The sequence below is a fragment of the Rutilus rutilus genome (assembly GCF_951802725.1).
Source record: "Rutilus rutilus genome assembly, chromosome: 6".
NCBI classification, from domain to species: domain Eukaryota; kingdom Metazoa; phylum Chordata; class Actinopteri; order Cypriniformes; family Leuciscidae; genus Rutilus; species Rutilus rutilus.
The window spans coordinates 5,575,402-5,600,803 of record NC_140214.1 but is presented as its reverse complement, the minus strand read 5'-3'; the positions used below and the strand labels follow the sequence as shown (position 1 = coordinate 5,600,803).

The 25,402-nt window shown below is 38.3% G+C and overlaps 2 protein-coding genes and 1 pseudogene across 3 annotated transcripts in view; all 3 read right to left on the bottom strand.

The window, feature by feature from the left end:
* The window catches only part of LOC311292290 (polymeric immunoglobulin receptor-like), a 91,735-nt gene extending 68,335 nt beyond the window's left edge, over positions 1 to 23,400 (bottom strand). The window contains exons 1-3 of the mRNA XM_084411924.1: positions 23,336 to 23,400; positions 22,824 to 23,147; positions 17,815 to 18,123 (exon numbers count right to left, since the gene is read on the bottom strand). Of these exons, the coding sequence (XP_084268050.1) occupies positions 17,815 to 18,123; positions 22,824 to 23,147; positions 23,336 to 23,381 (679 nt within the window). The 5' untranslated portion in view covers positions 23,382 to 23,400. The remainder of the gene's footprint in view (positions 1 to 17,814; positions 18,124 to 22,823; positions 23,148 to 23,335) is intronic.
* Positions 2,913 to 4,191, bottom strand: LOC311291415 (CMRF35-like molecule 1; annotated as a pseudogene). The gene is made up of 2 exons: positions 3,721 to 4,191; positions 2,913 to 3,008 (listed from the first exon to the last, which is right to left on the bottom strand). The product of its transcript is annotated as a CMRF35-like molecule 1 (transcript).
* LOC311292310 (uncharacterized protein) lies at positions 12,882 to 17,384 on the bottom strand. Its single transcript, XM_084411951.1, has 9 exons — positions 17,329 to 17,384; positions 16,886 to 16,922; positions 16,706 to 16,795; positions 16,471 to 16,571; positions 15,948 to 15,997; positions 15,825 to 15,872; positions 15,685 to 15,744; positions 14,352 to 14,417; positions 12,882 to 12,990 (listed from the first exon to the last, which is right to left on the bottom strand). Exons 2-9 carry the CDS (start codon positions 16,915 to 16,917, stop codon positions 12,967 to 12,969), a joined length of 471 nt encoding a protein of 156 aa, XP_084268077.1. The 5' UTR covers positions 16,918 to 16,922; positions 17,329 to 17,384; the 3' UTR covers positions 12,882 to 12,966.
* Positions 23,401 to 25,402: the final 2,002 nt, after the last annotated feature.

Sequence of the window (25,402 nt, the reverse complement as noted above, 5' to 3'; positions counted from 1 at the left end):
TATATATATATATATAATTCTTCTTTTAAATTACCTAATTCTGTAAATTTAATTTTATAATTTACAGATTTTCACTTGGGCTAATTGAAAAATTTAGATGTTATCAGTCACTAGAAAATTTTGAGTTAGGGAGGTTAGAATTTTTTTACAGTGTACTTAGTATATATATATATATATATAAACTCAGTCTCTTTTACCACAACTGAAATGGAGAACTGAACATAACTATATATAATGTGTTGCATAGAAACGTAGAAAACACGTTTCGGCCCAGATCCGGCCCACATCTGGCACTTGTGGAATGCGGATCTGACCCACATGCAGCGTGGAATGATGGCACTTGGGCGGCTCACTCCTGTTTGCCAGATCTGGGCCACAAGCAGGCCATAGCAATGCCACATGTCAGCCAAGAGTAAAGAAATAAACCAGAACTGGACCTCATCTGAGCCACAAAGTCTGTGTATATTAAATATGGAGTCATCTCAGCCTTAATAAGCCTGTTAACAAGCAGAATCACTGAAGGAAAGAAGAGAACAGAAAAAGAGACGAGCTGAAACACAAGAACTACAACTGACTTCAGCCACAGCCTTAGATGAAATCAACTGAAGAGAAAAGAAGACATTAAATCTCTCAAGATCTCAGCAGAGGAGGATTAAACAACTCCACAAACAGCATCTGTGGCTGAAGTCAGTTGTAGTTCTTGTGTTTCTGCTCATCTCTTTGAGCAGAAACACAACAGGCTTGTTAACAGGCTTATTAAGGCTGAAATTACTCTATATTTAATATCAGACTTTGTGGCTCAGATAAGGTCCGTTTATCAATGACAGCATTTAGATTTCGATTGTAAAACTAATTAAAATATAAACTAATTGTGTTAAACACTAAAATGTGTTATTTGTTAAGTGACCATGGTATAAGCGGGTTAATGCCCTGCGAGGTGTCCATTATGGACTTCGGCGGAGGCAACCGTCCGACGCGCATTAATACCTGACAATGGACACCACGTCGGGCATTAACCCTTACTTATCCATCTTCATCGAGATCTCTAGCACTCCTGTAGAACCAGGAGGACTATTAATAATGAAAAATTAGTAACTTAAGCCTAAGTGTTTCCAATTTATGCAAGGAATACAAAAGCCCCGGCATGGAGTGGACAGATATAAAGTAGAAAGGTATACAGAGAGAAACAATTACCCCTCAAAAAAGTAAGTAAGAAGCTTTCTCTTCCCGACTGGGAGTGGAGGTTTATTTTTCTCCATTTTTTAAAAAGCTAAAATTAGCTTCACCGGAGCGGCGCCAAACAAACAATCCTGTCAGTCAACGATGTCATGCGCACGCACAGCGCTCTTTAGATGTGGGGCGGGGCGTTTACATTTTAAAGAGACAACTAGCTATAAACTAACTTAAAATAAATTATTGTAAATAATCAATTCACGAAATGTTCTGTATCCATTGCATGCATTTAATCAGATTTGTCATTATTATTTTTACTAAAATAAAAATATATGAGGGACCCCCCTAATTCTATTTTTTACTTCTTATGGGGGGTCCCTAATACCTTATGGGGGGTCCCGGATTCCCCCAGCCCCCCCTCAATTCGAGCACTGTTTTTAGGTCAAACCGTTCTTGTCTGTCAGTCATATAATGCAGGTCTATGGTCACGGTCTCAAAGAGCAGCCATCCACAGAGTCCAAATTAAAACAATTCCCCATCGTCCAAATTAAACAATTCCCCATCGTAAGTATACATTGATGGCCTAAGACACGAAACGAGCGGTTTGTGTGAGAAAACGAACAGTATTTATATCGTTTTTACCTCTTGTAACAGCGACGTCCAAGTGATCTGACGGCGCCCGCGCTTCCTGCTGTGTGACGTGTGCGCAGACTGGTGCATAGATAGACATATAGATTTCGCCTTGGCTACGGCAGTTCATGAACGAATTCCGTAGCCAAGGCGAAATCTAGTGTATATATCTATGCACCAGTTTCGACAACAGAGTGTCGTTCTTCTGTTGGTGCTGACGTTACATGCTTCTTGCACTGCTGTTTTGATGCGTGAGATCATCGATGTGATTATGACACTGCACCTGCGCGAATCCACAAACTAATTGAAGTTCAGAGACTAGTTGGGTGGAACTTGGACAGGGCCAGGGCACACAGGCCACTGTGGCCGTACGATGATTTTTTTTTCACGGGGCATGAAGGCCAAAGTGTAGGGCAACGGCGGCCATGGCCGCGTGGCCGCGGTATAATTCCCACCCAGAGAGAGACTCCTGGAGAGCGGGAGAAAGAATATGTACTTTCCGTACATAATTTCACGAGTTCACATTTAGGCTACATACAATTAGAGGGGGTAAAGTTTAATGCGTATTTGGCGTGCTGCCCGGGTGCTGTTCGGCCCGAACCCAGAGCCGTGGGAGAACGATGAGAGGCCGGTGGCGTGATTACCGATGAGCAGGACGCGCTGCAGTCAAAGACGCACCGGTCTCGTATCTCTCACGGAGGAGCGGGAATTTTCTTAGCAATGTTATGCTGCGTTCCAGGCAGGTTTTTGAGCACGTAAATCACGACTTCAAACCACGACTCACGACTTTGTAGCGTTCCAGGCCAGTCACGCCAAACTACCTGAGCGCAAGGAATTGTGGTAGCTAGATGTAAACAAACCAGCATGGAGGACCTTACGGGGCTTATGCGCATTTGTAATAATTTCTGTCGCCAAAGGTGCTTACTCCTTGTTTATTTATTATTATTATTATATTATTATTAATTTGACTGCAACGTTATATTGTCCTAAAGTGTATTCTCACCGTGTACCGCCTGCAGAAACACTGCATCCGTAGGGGCTGCCATTGTTGTTTTGTATGGTTTCGCGGGCTATGTGACGTCAGAGCTCGTAACTGGGAGTACATCGATCTAGTACGAGTTCACGGGTGGGAAGTCACGGGTTTGACTGCCGTTCCAGTACACTTTCACGGGTATAAGGTTGGAAAAACACGGGTTACAGGTTGCCTGGAACGCACCATTAAAACGCACATCAACTGATCACTTGTTTAGCGTTCATGTAAACATTACATTCAGATTCACCAACCGGAATGAATTCAGTTAGATTGAAACAAAAGGTGTGCATGTAAACAATGAATGGCGACTGCAGAAAGCAAAAGCCGAATCCTGGATATTTTGGACAATCTCGACAGCCGGAAATGTCCGGGAAAAAGAGGATGGCAACCCCTACTACTCAGCTTTCTCCACAGAGCAAGAGCCTGCTAGCTTAGCTTCCAAAAAAAGATGGCTGACACTATGTGTACATTCTGTGAGTGAGATCCCACCCTCTATGGGTGGGTTGAACACATGCGGGACAGCTCCTCCTACTGGCTGTAGTCTTTAGCCTCTGGCCAAAAAATCCTCAGATGACGCAAAATGAAGATTTTTGCATCATCTGAGGATTTTTTCCAGACAAAAAATACCTAAATCTCTCGTCTCAGGGGGATATGAGGGTAGAAAGCACGGTAATTCGAAAATACTACAGGTTTTCTACTAATATAAAGCTTAATGCTAAATCCTGAAGTATCCCTTTAATAAAACATCATAAAGTGTAATTTTGTGGCAAAAACATGAAATCATTTATCAGATTCAAGCATTCAACAGCCCCATAGTATAAATATACATAACATAGTCCAGATATAATGTCTTGTGTCAATTAAATACTTTTCCACAAGATTACTGAAATAAATGACTTACATGTATTTTTATATGTATTATTGTCCTTCTGAACCGTGAGTTGAACAGGAACCTCTCGATCTCCAGCAGAGCAGAAGTACCATCCAGAATCACTGAGTCTCAGTCCAGTCATCAACACAGTGAAGGAGCTTCTCCCATCATCACTGATCTGGACTGATGGATTCTGGGATGTGTCAGTCCTCTTCTCAGTGTAACAGCCCTCATCTTTATATCTGCACCACTGTTTGAGTTTATTCTGATATTCAGAAGTGTAGAAACACTGGACACTGACATTATCACCTTCATGTCCAGATACACTGCTGTTCATCACAGACACATCAGGAGCTGAACACAGACAGCAAACAAACAAACAAAAAAGTCATAAATATTTTTTGAAGATGTTGCATTGTTGAGTTTTACAGTAAAAATATTGTGGCCTGGATAATCAGTTATTTGTCCATTTCCCTGTATCATTTGCACGGGCTGTGATATGGCAGAATGTCCAATAAAACCCTCTAAGAGTTTGGTTTATACTGTTACGAACTGCTCCGAGACACGAGGGTAGAGGATCCAAATGCAGCTTTTATTAAATATATCCAGAATCGTAATCCAACAAGCAGAGGGTCAAGCACAGGAAGACAGTCCAAACAAAACAAAACAGGCAGGGGTCAGAGGCACAAGAGTAAACCACGGGACAGGCAAGAAATCCAAAAAACCAAGAGACAAGAAAACCAGGGAAAACACTCAGAAGTGCAACAACATACAAAACTTCACAGTGAGTAATGGAGTGAACCAGGCTATATGGGGTGAACTAAACAAGATAATGAGTTACAGGTGAATGTGATAATGAGTGCTGATGAGTCCGGCACAGAATGATGGGAGATGTAGTCTGTGAGTGAACAAGATAGTCTGGTGTGGAGTGCCCTCTGGTGGCTTTCAAGGGCACTCCAGCTGGTGACCGTTACATATACTGACTGTCATACAGACACGGGATTGTAACAGATCCTCCTTCTCTCACAGTTACATTATCTAATGTCTTCATGCTCAAAGTATCTGTAGAAAACAAACAAACAAACACAAACACACACACACACACACACACACACACACGTTAACAAGTCTTCTACTTTAGAACACTTAGCTTTAATGATAATAGTGGTACGAAATAGCTAAAACAAGTTTCAAATTAAATAAAAATTATATGCATCAAATAATTATTTGTTCAGCGTGTTCAGTGGTTTTTATTTGGTTTGACCTCCTGCCTCCATTAACTTATGAATGTGTTTGATGTTGTTGAACTTACAGCAGGTGAAATATGGAAAGGGAGACTTTTTAAGTTTAATACAATATAATGTAACATAATATGACAATATGAAAGTGTTAAGTCATGGTCTGAGGAAGATGATTTTAGAAATAGTGGGATATAGACATCAAATTAAATGGTACATTTGTGTTAAGAACATTCCAGTGATTTATTATAAAACTGTCATTTTAAAAAATTCCAAAAGTCAACAATCCACATTTCCCAAACGTCAACAATGAGTGTTGCAACTGTACGGTTACTGGAAGTTTTTTTTTTTTTTTTTTTTTTTTTTTTTTTAAGCTGTTTAGAGGTTATTTTATGCAACGTTCAAGTCTTACACAGCTGGATATAAACTGAACAGTGGCTGTAAAGTAGAATATATTATAAACACACTTATAATCAAATCTACATGCAGTACTTGCTCACCCTGCTGTCTTTAAGAAGTGAAATCAATCAAAGTATACAAAGAAACAACAGAAGAACAGGCTAGTTTATACAGACAAACACAAAAGCATGTTTTGAAGGTAGAATGTAATTTCTTTCTTACCTGCAGTGTAAAGTAAAACACCAAGGAGAATCGGAGGAAGAGCCATGTGACCGTCCGAATGAGTAAAAGACAGAACCTGAAATGAAAATCTGACTTCCTCTGATCTCTGATAATGAGCCGTTCCTGTTTCTGCACTCATTTATGTAATGAAAACTGAAGTCTGTAGAGACATCATCAATCCTGCGTGCACACACACACACACACACACACACACACACACACACAGAAATGCTATAGGAATGGTTTGACACAAGAGTATTTTAGTTAAACATGCACTTGAAAAGGTTCGGATAAAAGCAAAGAGCCGAGGCAGCCTTACAGTACAACACTTCCCAAAGAAATATGCACAAATATAATGTACAAAACACTGAAGCTGAAGGCCTTATATTATTGACCCTTAATTCATAAAAAGAGATATTTTATATATAGTGCATGGTGTACTTCATGCATCATACGAACCAGGCAGAACAGAATTTACACAAGCATCTTACAATTCCATTCTTGTTTGAGTATCAAGCCCAACAAAACATCACTGACACACATTCAGACAAGAGTCAGGGATGTAATGTAAAAAGCAGAATTAAGAACCTTTTCATACATGATCAATTTCAGGGTGTTACGATTACAAACTGCTCAGAGACTTGGGGTGAAGATCTAAATGCAGATTTATTGGGACAGTCCAGAATCGTAATACATATTACAGGAAAAAGGTCAAACACACAGGCAGAGACTCAAAAACCCAAGACACAGGAAACTAGGATAACGCTCAGAACTGCAGTGCAACAAGACATTTCACAAAGTAAGAGTGAATACACAGGGCTTAAATAGACAAAAGTGAACAAGATAATAACACACAAGTGGAAGTAATCAGAACATGATTATCCAGGCAATGGGTTATGGGAAATGTAGTTCATGGTGAGATAAAGCAGAATGATGGAGTGCCCTCAGCTGGTGGTTGTGACACAGTGACAGTTATCACAGTTATGTCAAATAAATGGATACATTTATAACATTGGCTGGACAAAATAATTTAAAAACGTTTTTTCTTTCTTTTTTTCTTTGACGTTTCATAATCGTTTTACCATTAAAATTTCTTTGAAATGGCAGGTTCCATCATTGTGACAACATGCCCCACTAGATTGGTTAGTGTAGAATGCAGCCTGGTCTCATTGTTAATACGTAGGTATTAATACGTAATTTTCAAAGATAGAAAACGTACTTTTTGTACGTTTGGATAGATGCTAAAACGTATGATATGGACGTATCTGCAACATTTAAACCTAACATTATTACGATTTTACAGCTACAAAACGTTAACTATTTACGAATCTTTCATATTATACATATCTGTATAATTTCCCTTTTACCGTTTTATAGATAAATGTAAGATCCCTTAACCCTACTCCCAAACCTAAACATACCCATTTTATAGCTACAGAATATAAAAAGGATAAAACGTAATGGACAGAGATGTGTAGGGAAATGGCCGTTTTATTAACAATATAGCATTAAAAGATATTTTGAGCCACTAATCCTACTCCTAAACCTACCCATAACCATTTCTTAAAACTACATAGGCTACAATTATGAAGAAAAACAACAGACATGTGTAATCACAATAATTGATTTATTGCGAAAATGTCAAAACCGGTACCAAAAGTCGTTCACATGACGATGTGTTGCAGTCGCAGTCCTCTCTGGCAGTATAAAAGAGTTTTGTATGAGGTACAGATCAGAATTTAAATGATTAATCCATGACAATTTTAATCCGGCTTCGCTCTGCATGAAGGCCATAGACAGTAAAAGAAATGGACACATTGGATTCAACGGAGAAAAGTGAAGTCAATTAGAAGCACTCACTTCCTGATGGCTGAGCGTACTGCGCAGACTCAAACTGAGCTTGACGACGTAGATGTGACGTGAGCAACCCGTCTGTCTTCTAGTAGCTGTGCCATGAGAAATCTGAATCATTCCCCTCCGAAACTTGCAAGAGACGGAGAGTGTGAGTAGGAGGTGTCCATGAGCTTGGAGCAGGAGAAACTTTTGCTAAGTATTCAGATACTTAGCTGAATACTGAATGATTCAGATTAATTATTTTGTCATTTTGCCTCCACGTCCCCCCGATTGCCCGCGAGCTTCTCCTCCTGTCTATACTCTAATTTCTCTACTGTGTGACAGAGTCGCGTGGTTATGACGCAATCGTTAGCCTATTTTTACAAAAACTGCTTCTGCATAACGTAAGATACAAGGTAATGGAGCCTTTTATACATTTTCGTGTTTCTTTACAAATAAATAATGGACAAATGGAGTCTTTAAACACCTCAGATGTAAAGTTATTCGCTGTCAAAGTGACGCCAAAATGAATGGGAGTCAATGGATGCTAACAGCAGGTGATGGTCTGCTAATCAATGGCGGCCCCCGGGGAAGTGTCACAGGTCGGGGTGGGCCAAGCCAGACTGCACCCACCCCTGGAAACCGGGTACCACCTCGAGGAACGTGCCAAGGACCAGACAGACCAGAGAATAGAGGAATAACAATTTTCTTTATTAAGTTAAGAGCAGTAATTTGAAAAGTCCTAATTAAAATCTTCCTTCTCGTCGCCAGAAGCGATCCGATGGGCCCCATGAACCGGAGCGGAATGAACGTTCGTGGACCCCCTGCAGCTCGTCGGAGAGGGATCAGAGGAGGACGCACACCATCCAGGTAGGTCACTGGGTAAGTACTCTTTACAGGGCTCGCAAGGAGGTCGTGGTTATACGGACCCCATTCGGGCTGGAACCAAGTAGGTATTCAGGTGCGAGGGGTAAAGCGAGTCGCTGATGCTGCTCCGAAGGTAGGTCACTGTGACGATACAGCAAGGATTTAACTGTTTGACAGTATATGAAACAGTCCGTTAAAGTACCTTCTCTCTTCCTGAACAGGGCAGAGGCTTCCAATTAGGGCGTGTGGAGACCACCAGGCGGGGAGGACACTTTGAGCAAGGCGCTCCACTTCGGCTGTGCGCTGTAACCGGGTATAACTATTCAACAGCACATGAAAACATTCAGTTAAAATACCTTCTCTCGTTCTGAACAGGACAGAGGCCTTCAATGGGGCATGTGGAGACCACCAGGCGGGGAGGACACTTTGAGCAAGACATTCCACTTCGGCTGTGCGCTGTAACCGGATAACCGGGTTTAACTTTTCCACGGCACATGAAACCTTCAGCCGCATTACCTTCTCTCGTTCCGAACAGGCCAACGGCTTTCAATAGGAGCGTGTGGAGACCACCGGGCAGGAAGGATGCTTTAAGCGAGTCACTCCACTTCAGCTGTACACTGTAACAATGCAACAGGCTTTAACCATTCAACAGTAGATGAAACATTCAGCTGCAATACCTTTTCTCGTTCTGAACAGGGCAGCGGCTTTCGTTAGGAGCGTGTGGAGACCACCGGCGGGGAGGATGCTTTAAGCGAGCCACTCCACTTCAGCTGTACACTGTAACAATGTAGCAGGGTTTAACAGTTCAACAGCATAGAAAACATTCAGCATTAACAGAGCCAGGCTGTCTCAAACTGGTAAGTTGGGCGCTGGATATATCAAAGCCTTCCTTGGAGACGGCGAGTGAAAGACTGTAAGGAGAGAGTGCACAGCAGACTACTATTACTTCTTCACACGATGAACTTCACCCCATAACACAAACCGTGTGAATCGTCACTTCAGGCACTGCATTCCACTCGCACACCGTGCATTCGAGCCAGCACTCACCCACCGGTCTTTCTCCACCAGATCACTCTCGTCTCTCACAAGGACTCAACTTCTCTCCAGAGATAGCAGAAAACGGGTGCAGCGATCATCACATTCAGCGAGGAGCGGGCAAAAGTTGGAGACAGATCAACAATTCACTCGGTGTACTAATTCACTCGTGCCACACACTTCTCAGACTCTCAACACCACTCCAGTGTTAGTGCATATAAACAACGGATCCGATACTCATCACCTTGCGTCTTCCCCACTGCTGACGATATTCCTTGGGTTTTCGTTGATAAATACCTCACTCTCTTCTTTACACTTCTCAGCTTCAATCTTCGCCCGCTTCATAGCCCAGCCTCAAGTCCAAAACAACCCGCCGACAAACACAGTACCTCACGGGAGGAGAACCACCCAGCGGTCTGCTTCCTCTCTCTTTTTAAAGCCCCATCTGAATACGTGTCCCTCTCACAACACTCTCTGTAATTACTCCACACCTGCTGTCACTCGGGCAATTAGCCTTGCTGCCATGGCAACGGATTCGCGATGCAATAGAGGCGGGTGTCCACTGGAGGTCTCTGAATAACACTGCATTCACAAGGGCTTTAATCTCTTTTCTGATTGTTATTTGTCACACCGTGACAGAAGCTTCAGTTTTTTCTGAAAGATTACCCCCTTGGTGAAGGCATGCGCTAGCCTAGAAATCTAGACGCACTCTAGTGGCAGCAAAATGTATTTTGCAGCCAGTGTGGTCTAGCAACTCTCCGTTGACTTTTGAGCTGGATAAACCAAACTCAGGTCAGGCCAATCACATTGTGTATAGAGTAGGCGGGGCGGGCTTAACATAATGACGACAGAGTTGCGACGGTTCCCTGCTACTTGAAAACAAAGAATGGCTGCTGCTCCTGGCAAACAGCGGTCTTTCGAATCGGCTTTGGCCGCGACTCTGGAGGACTTGGAGTTAAGCTTTTCTTTGAGAAAAGAGCAAAGAACGGCACTTAAGTAATTTTAAAAAAAGGAAGATGTGTTCGGAGTTTTGCTGAGTGGATACGGCAAAAGTTTAATATACCAACTAGCCTTCTTCGTTGCTCTGATTGGTTGTTTATCCCGTCCCTCGGATTGTGCCGTGCCAATGGTGAGTTGCCAGACCTAACATCTTGATGTAGGTCTGGCTTGCCAGGATAGGCGTGCGCGCTTCTCCATTTCAAATTCCGTTTCTGTGTGTATAAAACGTAAGTAAATGTACGTGTGATAGAACTACACTTTACGTAAAAAATACATACACGTATTCTCATGAGATCACAGAATGAGTCTGTACCTTTTATCTTGGGTAATAATTGCAGACATTTTCTACAGCTTTTTGTCTTAATTCAAATGACTTTCAAAAAATAATTATAAATATTCACTAATAAAGTCGAAACCATAAAAACATGTCCAAAGTTCAAATTCAAACTAATAATAAGCAAAATAAAAAATGACGAATGCAAATAAGACTCATTTGTATAACAGACTAAAACAATACAAGACTGTTCAAACACGGTTTATTTAACTGGTCAGGTTCATATAGAAGGCAAGCATTTGTTAGTGCATTAAACAGATTTTTAAAGGGTACACATTTTTCATGTTGAAAGACAAACTAAACTTTATTTCCAGGCTTAAAAAGATAAAAAAGACAAGTAACCCTGCTTCACTGACTCTTTGAAACTAAACAAAATAAAGCCCCAAAAAGCAAATGGAAGCATTTGTATCCCTCATTGTTTTTCCAACCTTGCTTTTTTTTGGGGGGGCAATATCATCCCACTCTTTCAATAAAAACACACTGATTCCTTCAACAGCCACACAAAGCACCAGCTGACTAAACCCAGCAAACATCTTCACCCCCTCCTTCTCCTCCAGGAACGCCACAATCTGAGGGTTTTTAAGGCTTCTCATTAACCTGAAACACCTGCCTCCACTGATCATCTCAACCCACATCATTAGCCCATTACAGGGGTGTAGATCCCAAACAGAACCAGAAGAGGGAGACAGAGACTCTATAGAATACAGCACAGTAGAACAAAACACTCAAATAATGCCTGAATTACAAGTAAAAATCATCATTAAACTGCTAAACTATGCTGGTCAGTAACAATATAAATACATCATATGATACACACGAGACTGAACTGATTAAACCATTTAACTTAGTTAATGTACCCATAATTGCAGAATATTACAGAGAACCGGCGCTGCATGGTCTCTATAGCATCTAAAGGCAGATATTAAAGCAGGGTTCCTCAAACTCGGTCCTGGAGGGCCACTGTCCTGCAGAGTTTAGCTCCAACACTGATCAAACACACCTGAGCAAGCTAATCAATGTCTTCAGGATCACTAGAAACTCACAGCTAGGTGTGTTTGATCAGGGTTGGAGCTAAACTGTGCAGGACAGTGGCCCTCCAGGACCGAGTTTGAGGAACCCTGTATTAAAGGGTTAGTTCTGAGGTTAATCTGAGAGCTTTCTGTCCCTCCATTGACAGCCAACGTAACTTCCACTTTCAATAAAACTGAGGCTAAACCACATGGATCTCTTTAATGATGTCTTTACTACCTTTCTGGGGCTTGAAAGTGGTAGTTGCGTCGCTGTCAATGGAGGGACAGAAAGATCTCAGATTTCATTAAAAAGAGCTTCATTTGTGTTCCGAAGATGAACGAAAGACGAACGGGTTTGGAACGACATGAGGGTGAGAAATTAATGACAGAATTAAAAAAATTAGGTGAACTATTCCTTTAAAAATTTCAAGAAGTTTCACATCAAATCTTAAAGAAAAAATGAAAACATCACTGAGATGTTAAAAAGTTACAATGAGAACATCACACATATGAGATGATTGTTGAACAGGTCAAGGCATCACGAATGATACATTACTTGGTTTTAAAAATGGTTGATATAAATTTGAGCAGATGAAGAGATACATGGTAAAACTAGATAAAATACACCATCAGATGGCGTCACACTTACAGGACAGATGTGTATTAGGCTATATGTGACCCTGCCTGGACCACAAAACCACTCACATGGGTCATATTTTTGACATTGAGATGCATACATCATCTGAATGCTGAATAAATAAGATTTTCATTGATGTATGGTTTGTTAGGATAGGACAATATTTGGCCGAGATAAAACTATTTGAAAATCTGGAATCTGAGGGGGCAAAAAATCGAAACATTGAGAAAATCTCCTTTAAAGTTGTTGATTAATGTTCGCGATTGTGCTGCATTCACTCACAAAATAAATGTTTTATATATTTACGATAGGAAATTTAAAAAATATCTTCATGGAACATGATCTTTACTTAATATCCTATTTTTGGCATAAAAGAAAAATCGATAATTTTGACCCATACAATGTATTGTTGGCTATTGCCACAAATATACCCGTGTGTGACATGTGACTGGTTTTTTGATCCAGGGTCACATATGAGAAATTTTACACAGAGAATTGAATGTCCTTATTTATTGTGCAATTAAAATTAATTAAAAACAAAACATAAACTAAAAACAAAATACTAGTTATATTTAATAACTACTAACAAAATGTATGTAGGCCTAATTTGGACTTGCATGAAAAGAAAAATGAAGGTTTCAGCTCTTTCTAATGTGTTGTTGTGTCCCTTTTGTCCTCCATTTGGTCAAGAATCCATTCTGGAATGTCCCTGTGATGTAAAGATGCAGAGAAATGAAATGCACTTCAAGACTGGAATTATTCATTTTGTTTCAACTATAGAAGCCAACTACATTTAAACACACACACACACACACACACACACACACACACACACACACACACACACACACACACACACACACACACACACACACACACATTTACAGTTTTAGCTGCATACAACCTGTTAACTGTCAGTGTCCCACCAGTGGGATGCTTAGTGCTCTTTTTTACTGCCTTTTTTTCCTATCACATATTGTATTATTCATCTGAAATTAGGTATCATTCGAAAGCTTAAACTACGGTGGCCGAGAGAGCTCAACTAAAGAAAACACATGCAAATAGAAAAAAACACCAGCAAATTAAGGAAACGTGCTGCAAAAACTCAAAACGCACTCACAACGCTAAATACGTGTCTGTATTGCAGCATGTGTGTGTTATCAAACTGATGATGTTTTCTTAATTTGCTGGTGTTTTTTCTATTTGCTTGTGTTTTCTTCAGTTGCACTTGCAGCACATTGAGTGATCTCAGTATTCATCTTGTTCAACTCAGACATTGCCTTACGATGAAAGCGGTAGTTCAGCGGTGTGCACCTCAGGATCTCTAGGGCTGAATCCGAAATCGCTCCCTAATCCCTCATTCACTATTCCCTACGTTAGTCCACTAACACTGTTCACTTGAGGGAGAGAATGAAAAGGAGTGAGTGAATTCGGACAACCGTTGAGCGTACATCGGTTGTACACTCTTTATTGCACTAATTGCGGTGCATTATGGGATTGAATAAGTGCACTCAATAACGTCCACTATGGTTTCGGACACCACTACAAATGTCTGTCCCCTCAAATAATGCCCTTTTTGTGGGTATAGGGGGCGATTTCAGATTCAGCCTAGTACTTTCTCTCTTTGTTCAGTTTGTTCGGCCTCGTCAATACTTTGTGGAAGTTTATCCTGTGGTCCTGTTGCCGATATTAAAGACTTTTGATCCTTCATCTTCATACGCGTGTTTACAACAAACCGTGACACTTGGTGGCTATTTTTAGGCCTATAGCCAACTTTGGAGCACAGCTTGGTTAGCATGTGGCTTTGATGTTTTAGCAATTTCAGAGTCCAAATTGTTTTGTAAAATATATATTTTTGCATAAAATAAGTTTAGTACAGAACATTTTCTGTTTTTACAGTGTTTTTACTTCAGCAATCTTATTCCAAAGTGACATTTAACAGGTTTACACTAACTAAAAACTGAAATGGTACAAAATGGATGTACCATTATTATTAATTTACAATCAATTACTTTCATTTGCTCATAACGTCATTAAGAAGGAGCAGGGTGTGTATGGATATGAACTCACAGCCTTTCGAGGTTTTTTCACAGAGCTGTAGATCACGTCGCCCTCTGGATCCACTGACGATAAAGCCTGTGAATAAACATGATCAGCTTAAGAATAAGAATTCTGGGGATTTCCATTTCCTTTTTAACATTTAGTAATTAATTTGCAATAAAAACTTTAAATATAAATTGTAAGTGGGCATTAAACCCAGTTCTTTCCAACTAGGATTCATTTCATTTAGCATGTGATGTTTTCTTTCTCGAAACTGGATAAGCCTATCCCAATCCTTCCTCTCGTGTCAGACATGAGCTGTAAATGATGTGAAGAAACTGAATCTCAAAATAGAAAATCCAAGTCCACCTTCAGTGTTCTGCAAGGTAGGCAAAAGTTTTTTGTGCTAATTTGAATTTCCTGTCGCTGTGCATGCACTTTTATAGTATATGGCAGTGTAAACAACAGCTCAAAACCCTTTTATTTAAAGGCTAAATTTACTTCCCGTAGACAATTCCCATTGCATTACAATTGCAAGCAGTGTCGATGATGTCACTAATGTTATGTGCAGTTAAATATCCCGGTGTGTAATTTGTCCCGGTGTGTATTTTTGTGTAACAAGTGTTCTTCTCACTGTAGGATTACAAATTTAAGAATATGTTTAAGATCTGCTGATCCTACTTCCTTACATAACATCACATGAAAAACTAAGGTGAACTACACTGTATTGGGCATTCAAGGTGAACATGATGGCATCCATTTACTGATTAGATTCAATATAGTTTCCATTGAAGGGGTTTTGTTAGTCTTTGATCTTCCTACTGAGAGTTGAACTATGTGTGAATGTTTACATAGTCTTAGTTCTTGTGACCATGTGTTGTTTATACAATTTGGGGGGTACCATTATCTCCAGTTGGGGGTAATTGCCTCTATTGTCTTTAGATGATTAGATTTAGTGGTCATCTCTAAGGCAGTGTGTAAGGTCAAGACCTTTAAGGACTGTCAGCATCTTTAAGGACTGCCCACTGAATGCCTATAAGATACCATGTAAAGTTACGTTAGTTAGACTTGATGACTGCAGCTACCGACAGCTCGTGTTCTCAATAAAGAATCCTGCTGAAGAAAGAATCAAGTCTCCTGGTCTTCGATTCTGAGATTCCTACACACCAATACGCTTGTTGTGCGTTGTGGAGTTTGATGTGTTTTATAGACACGATATTTTTTTCTTAATCAAATGTGTTGACCCCCCTCCCCCAGCACCCCATCCTAAAACAAGTTTCCCTTTTGATTTGGACAAACGGGACGTCCCAGCCCAAACTGCAGTGTGACTCAGTCATTCAGAGCATTCAAAGACGACACTTACTGCCTTATGAAAGATCACAGAACTGTAAGTCACCGAACAGCCGTCCACTGAGGCAGAAGACTGTGAAGAAACACAACTGATGATCATTAATTTTTAATCATCATCTCAGTAAATGTCTACAGAGAGGACTGATGACTTACAGTAGCGGCTGCTGGACTGATGGATGTCATCTGGTTTTCAGAGGCGGTCTGCATCAAACACAAACACAGATTTAGATTATTTTCTGGAGATTTCTGAATTCCATCAGTGTCTAAACTACTTACTGTATTTCTGGTGGTGTTAAAATGTTCTTCTTCTCTAATGTGACCCCTCTCTGTCAGAATGAGATATGAAGATTAAATATCATAATATTTTCCATAGACACTGTTAAAGATTTTTTTTTTTTTATTTTTTTTTTGTGAAAACCAGCTTTTGGAACCTTTATTTTTAATTACATTGATTTTACATTGAATTACATGATTTTACAATTACAGTTGACAGGGTTTATGAATGGCATTTACAAAATCTATAAAATACTTGATTCTGATTGGTCAGACGTATCATTTTATTGTCAGATGTGTGTGTATCATGATGCAAAACTGTAAATTTAACCCGGTTTTTGTCCCTGTTTTTGTAACTGTGCTAGTTTTATGCCTCTTGAGTCACTTTACAGCCTCTTTTTTCTCACATACTGTAATCCATATATACAGTATATTATGCCCATTTATTGATTTCTTTATTAAATAGCTGTAAATGAAGCACAATAATATACTGTCAGCCCTCCAGAAGTGTAAAGAGAAAACTCACCCGGCTTCTTTCTCAGCCTCCAGGTTACTATTACAACGAGAAAAACAAGCAGGAACAGCACAAGCGTCGCTACAAGACTCATGAGCAGAATCACATCATGCCTGCAGTGATGGAGAGACATATTTGTGTTTATCATACAGAACTATTCTCACTTTTAATGTGCAGCAAATTCATCTGTTAAAGCTTTGTTTCTAATTTAGAGATGCAATATAAGCAAATGAATTAATTTACATGCCTTAATAAATAGTTGTTTTGCTCATCCTGGCGGTGTACTTTTGTATTAATAGTCGCTGAGGCTGTTGTTAGAGATGGATGAGCTTCATCTCTGCAATTAAAATTAACATTACATTATGTTGACATGTAATAGTTTGGTATCAGTTGCTATGAATGACTGAATAACAATGTTCACACTTACATGCGTGTCTCAGGTCTTAAATCAGTAATCATAACTGCTGCCAAAAACAGAAACAGAGAAACAAGTTTCTTAGTTTGATCAGAGTGTTATCATTAATGAAAGAAGCTGTTTGTTATGGGAGCCCGTTTCCACCACATAAGGAAAAAAATTAATGCTTTGGTAAATCATAATTATGACATAAAAAGTTGACTTTATGTCATAATCGTGACTTTTGATGTCATAAATTCTACTTTTATGTAAAAAATATGATTTACTAAAAGATTATTTTTTTGCGTATGTGGCTGAAATTGGCTTCCATTGTATGCAGTGCATCTAAACAACGACTGTCTCCAGAGTATTTTTTTTTTTCTGATGGATAAATGATTACACATGTCATTTCATAACTGGTAATTAAACACATTAAAAATATTTGATCTGATTAACCCAGTTCAGCTGCTCCTTACTGGTTATTATTTCATTCACACTTGTGGGATTTCTGTTCGCAGATGTCTGAGTTGTGTACCTGCAAAACAATGTAAAAAGAGAAAGAAAAATATGTTCACTCAAAAATGAAAGTACAATCGAGTCTTATCATTCCAAACCTGTCATCTGTATACTGTATACTTTCTTTCTTCTGTGGAACACAAAAACAATGTACTTGTATGCTCTTCTCGTGTACTTCTTTCCTTAAAAAATACCTAATCAGTCCAAATTGTGAGCAAATCATTTAGACCAGTTTTGGGAACAGGATCAACAGGTTTTTGGGCTACAAAAGTATTTAGATGCATTTGATTCTTTTAAATGGTCAAAAAGTACACCTACTTGTCTGCCTCGGGGTCAGATGGTGTAGTTGTTGGAATATGTGTCACAGAAAGGAGAAAAACATGCAGATATTTTTAGGCCATTAAGAGTGTCACCATTTTTATAGCTGAACTGATTTGTGATCTTACCAGGTTTGGGTTCATTGACAGTGAGTTGAACAGGAGCCTGCAGATCTCCTACAGAGCAGAGGTACCATCCAGAATCACTGAGTCTCAGTCCAGTCATCAACACAGTGAAGGAGCTTCTCCCATCATCACTGATCTGGACTGATGATTTCTGGGATGTGTCAGTCCTCTTCCCAGTGTAACAGCTCTTATCTTTATATCTGCACCACTGTTTGAGTTTATTCTTATATCCAGAACTGTAGAAACACTGGACACTGACATTATCACCTTCATGTCCAGATACACTGCTGCTCTTCACAGACACATCAGGAGCTGAAAACAGTCAAAAAGACAATAAGATTTGTCCATCAAGTGTCTTATTGGCTATAAAATGTAAATAGGCCTATCTAAATTCCCTTGATATTGATATATTTGATATTTGTAAGTGTTTACTTGTTACGGTTGGTAACACACTTTATTAAAAACTGGTTTTATTTTTAACAGTTACAGTCACAGAACCGAAAAATTTGGAAATTTGGTTCCTGTACTATAGAAAGTTCATTATTTCACCGATATGCAGGAATGTTGTTCTAAAATACAAAAAATTAACAAAAAATAACATAGTTTTTGTTTCCGTATTCAAAAAATGTCTCCTGCACTGATACCGCTTAACTGCTTTTTTAAACCACATTCAGCGAGTAATGTGATCCAGAACGAATCACTCTTATGAGACGGTTCTTTTCAGTGCATTAAAAAATAGGCTACAGAGGAACCAGTCCAACTCCAGATTGAATAGGCTTGTTTGAGAAGAGCAAAATCTGCGCAGAAGCGATCACCGGTGATCACCGCGAAATGCCGGTTAGAAAGTGTCCGAGTGTGGTCCTGTACCGTAGACTGTATAAAAGGCTCTGATGTCCTGCTGACGTAGGCTATGTAAAAAAAACTCTAGTGAAGGCGAGGCGGACGTGTCGGATTCTGCAGTTGATCTCCACCGACTGCGCTGAGTAAAAGCATGATGGGAAACGATTTGCTGACGACACAGCTTAATGTTCATTGGTTTAAACAACCGTAATATATTATTTTCTTTTACAATGTTTGATTTTAAAACCCTGATATCCTGCTTTTATGTGTATAAATTATGTGTGACTATTCCTAAACTTTCTGACAGTGCGATTTCTCTATGGGTTATGTGATTGTTGTCATATTTAGGCCTGTAAAAATAAATAAAAACATATCTGTGGGCCTAATAAACATGTCTTTTAAATGGAAATAAATAACAAGTACGTTGGGTGTCTCGTTCATCATATTTATTGAATATCAAAGGTGTCTGATCCACTACGAGAAGTTTTATCTTTAAGATGTGTGTGTCATATGGACAGTAAAAGAGCACACACAATCCCTATTCTAATTGGAATGGAATGGTAAAAGCGTGTTGGTACGTGACAGGAGGCCCTACGGTGGCCGAGAGAGCTCAACGCGCTGCAACTGAAGAACACACATGCAAATAGAGAAACACCCGCAAATTAAAGGGGTGGTTGATTATGATTTCAATTTTCTAACTTTAGTTGGTGTGTAATGTTGCTGTTTGAGCATACACAACATCTGCAAAGTTACAACGCTCAAAGTTCAATGCAAAGGGAGATATTTTCTTTTAAAGAAATTACTTTTTAAGGACTACAACAAACGGCTGGTAGGAACTACACGACATTCCTCCCGGGTTAGTGACATCACCAACCCTAGAATTTACATAAACCCCGCCCCCTGAACACGATTTATAGATTATCAAGACAGAATATGCTAATCAATGACTAGAAGATAACTACACATAAGTTACATAAATTCACCAACTAACCATTCAGAAATGTTGTCTACATGTTGTCACTTCTTCTTGAGTCTCTCCATCTTTCTGACTCCGGTTTGAACATAAAAGGATAAAAGTTTTTGAAATTTTCAGTGCGTGTCTGTGATAGGACACAAGTTCTTGAAGCTTTGCATTTAAAGGAACAGACACAAAAACGGTGCGTTTTTGCTCACCCTCAAAAAGTGACAACTTTAACATGCTATATAAAATATATCTGTGGGGTATTTTGAGCTAAAACTTCACATACACACTCTGGGGACATTAGAGACTTATTTTACATCTTGAGAAAAGGGCATTATACCACCCCTTTAAGAAAACATCTTCATCAGTTTTATAACACACGTGTACTCCAAATACTCACAACACAACCAAATATAGAAACGCGCTTCAAATAGCACATAACACAAGGGAAATGTTTCCAGGGTACCCCAATAAGTGACGAACCAGACTGGGACATGCTTATTGCTCGTGAGCATTCCTATGCCCTACTCCCTTCGAAGGGCAGAGCGCTTGAAGTGGGGACTTTGGAGTGAGCAGGGCACTTGTGTGCCATTATGTAGCGGTGCCACTTGGCGAAGTGAGCAACGAAAGACAACGTAATTTCCTCATTATTTTCACCTGGGATGTTCCTATGACAACACAGACGGTGTCCATCAGCTGAATAGGCTGTTCTTGCAACAGACATTTCTTATTATTGCTGTTAACATTACTGTTGCAAATATATATTTTATACAAAAGTTTTAGATGTTATATATCTGTGTGTGAGTGAGTGCCTCAACTTTAAAACTTGCCATCTCATCTTTGGACCCTGCATTACCTAAAGTTTCTTATGAAACTTATTTAAACATAACATGACAATATTTGATGTAGCTGATGTATAGATTAATATCTTACCCTGATGTTCTATTTCTCTATCTTTTTTTATTTCAGCTCATTGTTAACTCTTTTCTCATCTGATGACATTGAACATATTGTTAATGCATTTTGTATATTGCATTCAAAGTTGTTTGTCATAAACATGTCATCTCTGTATGTTTTGCAAAAAAAAAAAAAAAAAAAAAAAAAAAGGAAAGAAAAGAAAAGTTGTGAACTTTTGCACCGTGTTTCTGTATTTAGTTGTATTGTGAGTATTTGGAGCACACGTGTGTTAAAAAGCTGATGAAGATGTTTTCTTAATTTGCGGCTGTTTTTTTCTATTTGCATGTGTTTTATTCAGTTGCATTGTGCTCTCTGTCACCGTAGGGCCTCCATTCAAGGGTAGAATATGATGAACAAATCTAAAAATGTTCCACATATGGTTGAAAATACCATCATTGGCCTAGAGAGAGATAACACTCTGAGAGTTACGACTATAAAAGAGGAAGGATGCCCTCCCTTCACTGTCACACTGCAGCCACTCTGTGTGACTGTATGACTGCTGGCCTTAACTTAAGAGAAAATAAAATTAGTCAATTTGTCTCTTATTCAGAATTGTTTATTTGTTTATTTGCCATCTCATCTATCTTGCCTGCAATTTTTTCACTCCTCCCCATCACTGTAGCCGCATACTAGTCTTGCCTATATTCAGGCGATGCGCACCTCAAACGAGCCTTATGACTTTATGAGTCAGTTCTTTTTATTAAGTTTTAGGCTTGTTCACATTGCCATTTTGATTTCAGTTGGACTTTAAATGGGACGGTCTAGCCTGAGGATTGTTCTTGTCGCCAACTGTGACAGCTGCCGTTGATGAGTGGCAGTAACGTTTGTACTTTATATTAATTAAACTCTCTTAAAGGGGTTCACAAATTATACACTACCATTCAAAAGTTTTGAATGTTTTTAGATTTTTGAATGTTTTTAAAAGAAGTATCTTCTGCTCACCAAGGCTACATTTATTTGATAAAAAAAATTATAATAATAATAATAATAATATTGTGAAATATTATGACAATTTAAAATGACTGTTTTCTATTTTAATATATTTTAAACTGTAATTTATTCCTGTGATCAAAGCTGAATTTTTAGCATCATTACTCCAGTCTTCAGTGTCACATGATCCTTCAGAAATCATTCTAATATGCTGATTTGATGCTCAAGAAACATTTATGATTATTATCAATGTTGAAAACAGTTATTTACATTTTTATTTCATGATGCTATGATGAATAGAAAGTTCAAAAGTACAGCATTTATCTGAAATGGAAAGCTTTTGTAACATTAAACACTACCCTTCAAAAGTTTGGGGTCAGTAAGAATTTTCATTTTATTTTTGGGGGAAATAAATAAAATAAATCAATACTTTTATTTATCGAGGATGAGTTAAACTGATCAAAAGTTACAGTAAAGACATTTATAATGTTAGAAAATATTCTATTTTAAATAAATGCTGCTCTTTTGAACTTTCTATTCATCAAAGAATTTTGAAAAAATGTTAAATGAACAACTGTTTTCAACATTGATAATAATAATGAATGTTTCTTGAGCATCAAATCATCATATTAGAATGATTTCTGAAGGATCATGTGACACTGAAGACTGGAGTAATGATGCTGAAAATTCAGCTTTGATCACAGGAATAAATTACAGTTTAAAATATATATTTTTTATATATGTTTTTTTTTTTTTTTTATCAAATAAATGCAGCCTTGGTGAGCAGAAGATACTTCTTTTAAAAACATTTAAAAAAATCTTACTGACCCCAAACTTTTGAACGGTAGTGTATGTTCACCATGGTCCATTTCTATGATAAAGAGTATATAGGCTAATATATAAATCTGTAAACTAACTAATCGCATCTTAGTAATATAAGTCAAAATTGGAATCACTTTCAATCTTTTTTAAAAGTTTTTTTTTTTTTTTTTTTTTTTTTTACGTATATCATTAGATATTTGAGTAAGTTGAAACCCAATACTTTAAAGGTGTAATTCAGTTTGCTTGTGTGTACAGAGATACATATTATAACCCAACACTTAGCAACACTTTTAGCCTACCTTTTATATTATTTACAATGTTATTTATAGCTTCATTATTTCATTTTTATATTGTATTATATTATCTTTATAATAAATATATAACCCAACAACAACACTTACCTTTTACATTATTTATAACATTATTATTTTAATAAATTGCATTGTCAGAAAAAAAACTGTAGGCTAATTCGTAAATCGTAATTTGGAAAGAAGTTTTTTACCTGATTGTACCGTCAGATACAAATAATAACGAGCGTCTACAGTGCCATAGCCACCAATCTCCACAGCGCACCAGTAATATCCAGAGTCGGAGATCTCCAGTTTGTCCCATCGCACTGTAAAAATACTCTGGTCTGGATAATCACTGATGGAATATTTCCCTGTCTTTCCTGCATATGCCAATATACGGCAAGAGCTCCAATATGTCCCCCAACACAAATATTTGCGGTTTTCTTTATGTTGTTTACCATACACACATGGAATAATGCCAGATGATCCAGATTTCACTGCTATATTAAGTTCCAGTGTATTAACTCTAGCAGCACCTGTAGACAAGAATAAACGTAGGGGAGAAAACATAAAACACAAACTGCACATGATGTATATAGAATAATTTTAACTTAAACCATTTAAAAAAATTAACAACAGACTGTACAATGGTTTAGTAATACTTTAAACAAAATTATATATATATATATATATATATATATATATATATATATATTATTTTTACCTGAGATGTAAAGTAAAATCCCAGAGAGAATCAGAAGGTAAATCATGTCTATAGCGGAGTGTGTGTGCTATAGTGGAGTGTGTGTGCATGAGAGGAGCAGCTGGTGACTTCTTGAACTGTCTCTGTTTCCTCCTGTTTCCGTTTCAGAGCAGAAATATCGCCTGAAACCACATAAAATAAGCGTCAGCAAGTGAGAAAAGTAGCAGCAGCAAACTCAAACTAGCCACAACACAACAACAATCAACATGTTCCTTATGGCTAATTTGATTTGTGAACAGGTTAAAGCATGTTAAAAGATACTGTAGTAGTGGTATAATCTGAATAAGCAGATTCTCTTGTTCAATTTGATATAAAACATTTACTCAAAAATACTAAATAAAACACTTTCTTCACCCACAATTACTGAACAAAATGTTACATTATTCAAGTCACCATTTTGACAAAATTGTGAAAGTGATTAACACAAACTGTTATGTTTAATTGTTATTAGTTTTTTAATCATGGGTTTTACAATATATATATTTCAAATATTACAACACAAAATATTTCAAAACACAATTCATAGCAAAGAATATGGAAAATTATATTAAAGTTTGAGATAAAAAAGTATTGCAATCATCCCCAGTGTCTCATATTTCCTTGTCATCCTTTAAAATATTTAACAATGTGTTGTGGCTACATTGGTTCCTGTAGTGAGTGTGCAAGTAAAATAATAATGTGTGAGTGTGAATCTGCACTGTGGCCTTTGGACAGAAACCAACCACACAAACACACGAGTCAGTAAAGAAGCAACACATTCACACAGAGACTGACCTCAGCTCCACCGGCACTGTTCACCACATGGACATCAGATACAGTGTGATACATACAGTATTTGGGCAGACAAAAAAACTGATGTCTCTGTTGACGGCCATTCAAAAGAAAAAAGTAGTGTATATCCAGAATATATCGCAACATACTGTATGCACCAGACGACAGACCAGGGATGGCTGTAACATTTTTGACATTTCTGTCTGTATCTTGGAGTTTTTTTAAGCCAGTTCAAAATGTGATTCAGGAACTAGTTACAAGTGTCAGCTATTAAATGACATCACTGTTATCTTTGGAGCGCAAACAGAAAAATGTGTGGCTTAGTTTCAAATGAGTGAAATGTTTCAATAACCCCGCATAGTCCGGGTTAGTTGAAACATACCCTTAGGTGAGATGTAACATTAGAAAATGTATAAAAAATTTATTTTGAAAGATTTTTATTCAACACAGGCTTTTTAACATAATTGCCGTGTGTGTGTGTGTGTGTGTGTGTGTGTGTGTGTGTGTGTGTGTGTGTGAGAGTGTGAGTGTGTGTAACAAAACTGAATAAAATGAGCAAATGTGCACCAGCTTCAACAGTTGAACACTATTTGTGTGTTTGAGTGTGTTGTTCCTAGTTGGAAAAATTTGAAGCGTTAAAATTAACATGTGTTACAATCATTTCAGGTCTCCCCTACACATTACAAAACAAGACAGGACAATAGACCATGAAGCCAAAGGCAAACAAAACAGAACACACACATACACATACACACACACACGTTAGGTTTCAGTATCTTTAGCCCTGTTTACAGCTGGTATTAAGATGTTTTTGGTCGATTGGATCACAAGTAGACGAGGGAGACACATACATGTTTACACCTGGTGTTTTAATCCGTCTCTTTTGTCCACTTTCAAACACTTCTGTCCTGATTTCTTCGAGGGGAGGGTCTTTAGGCGGGTACATTTATGGACTTTTTCAGATCTTTCGATCTAATGGATGAAATAAGCTCACACAATTTACATATTAACATATGACCGGAGAAAACAGAAAAACACACAGAGAGCAGTAGCTTTCGTTTCTGCTCTGACAGCCACTAGACCAGCCGAATGTGTTGAGTAGAAATCAGGAATGGTGAGAGAACATTGTGCTTGGTACGTTTTTCGTCTTCAAACCACACTTGGGTCTCCAGCCAAACTTTAAATCCCGTCTGGCTAGCGCACTTCCCATAATGTTAACGCATTATGTCAGTAGGTGGAGAGACGGTCCGTTGAACA

Bases quoted from the DNA above. Each gene is read 5' to 3' on its own strand.
- LOC311292310 (XM_084411951.1), bottom strand. From the start codon at position 16,917: ATGATTACTGATTTAAGACCTGAGACACGCAT. The intron at 16,572-16,705 runs GCATGTAAATTA...CCATCACTGCAG, and splicing joins CAAAACAACTATTTATTAAG to GCATGATGTGATTCTGCTCA. The intron at 15,873-15,947 runs GTAAGTAGTTTA...TGTTTGATGCAG, and splicing joins TTAACACCACCAGAAATACA to ACCGCCTCTGAAAACCAGAT.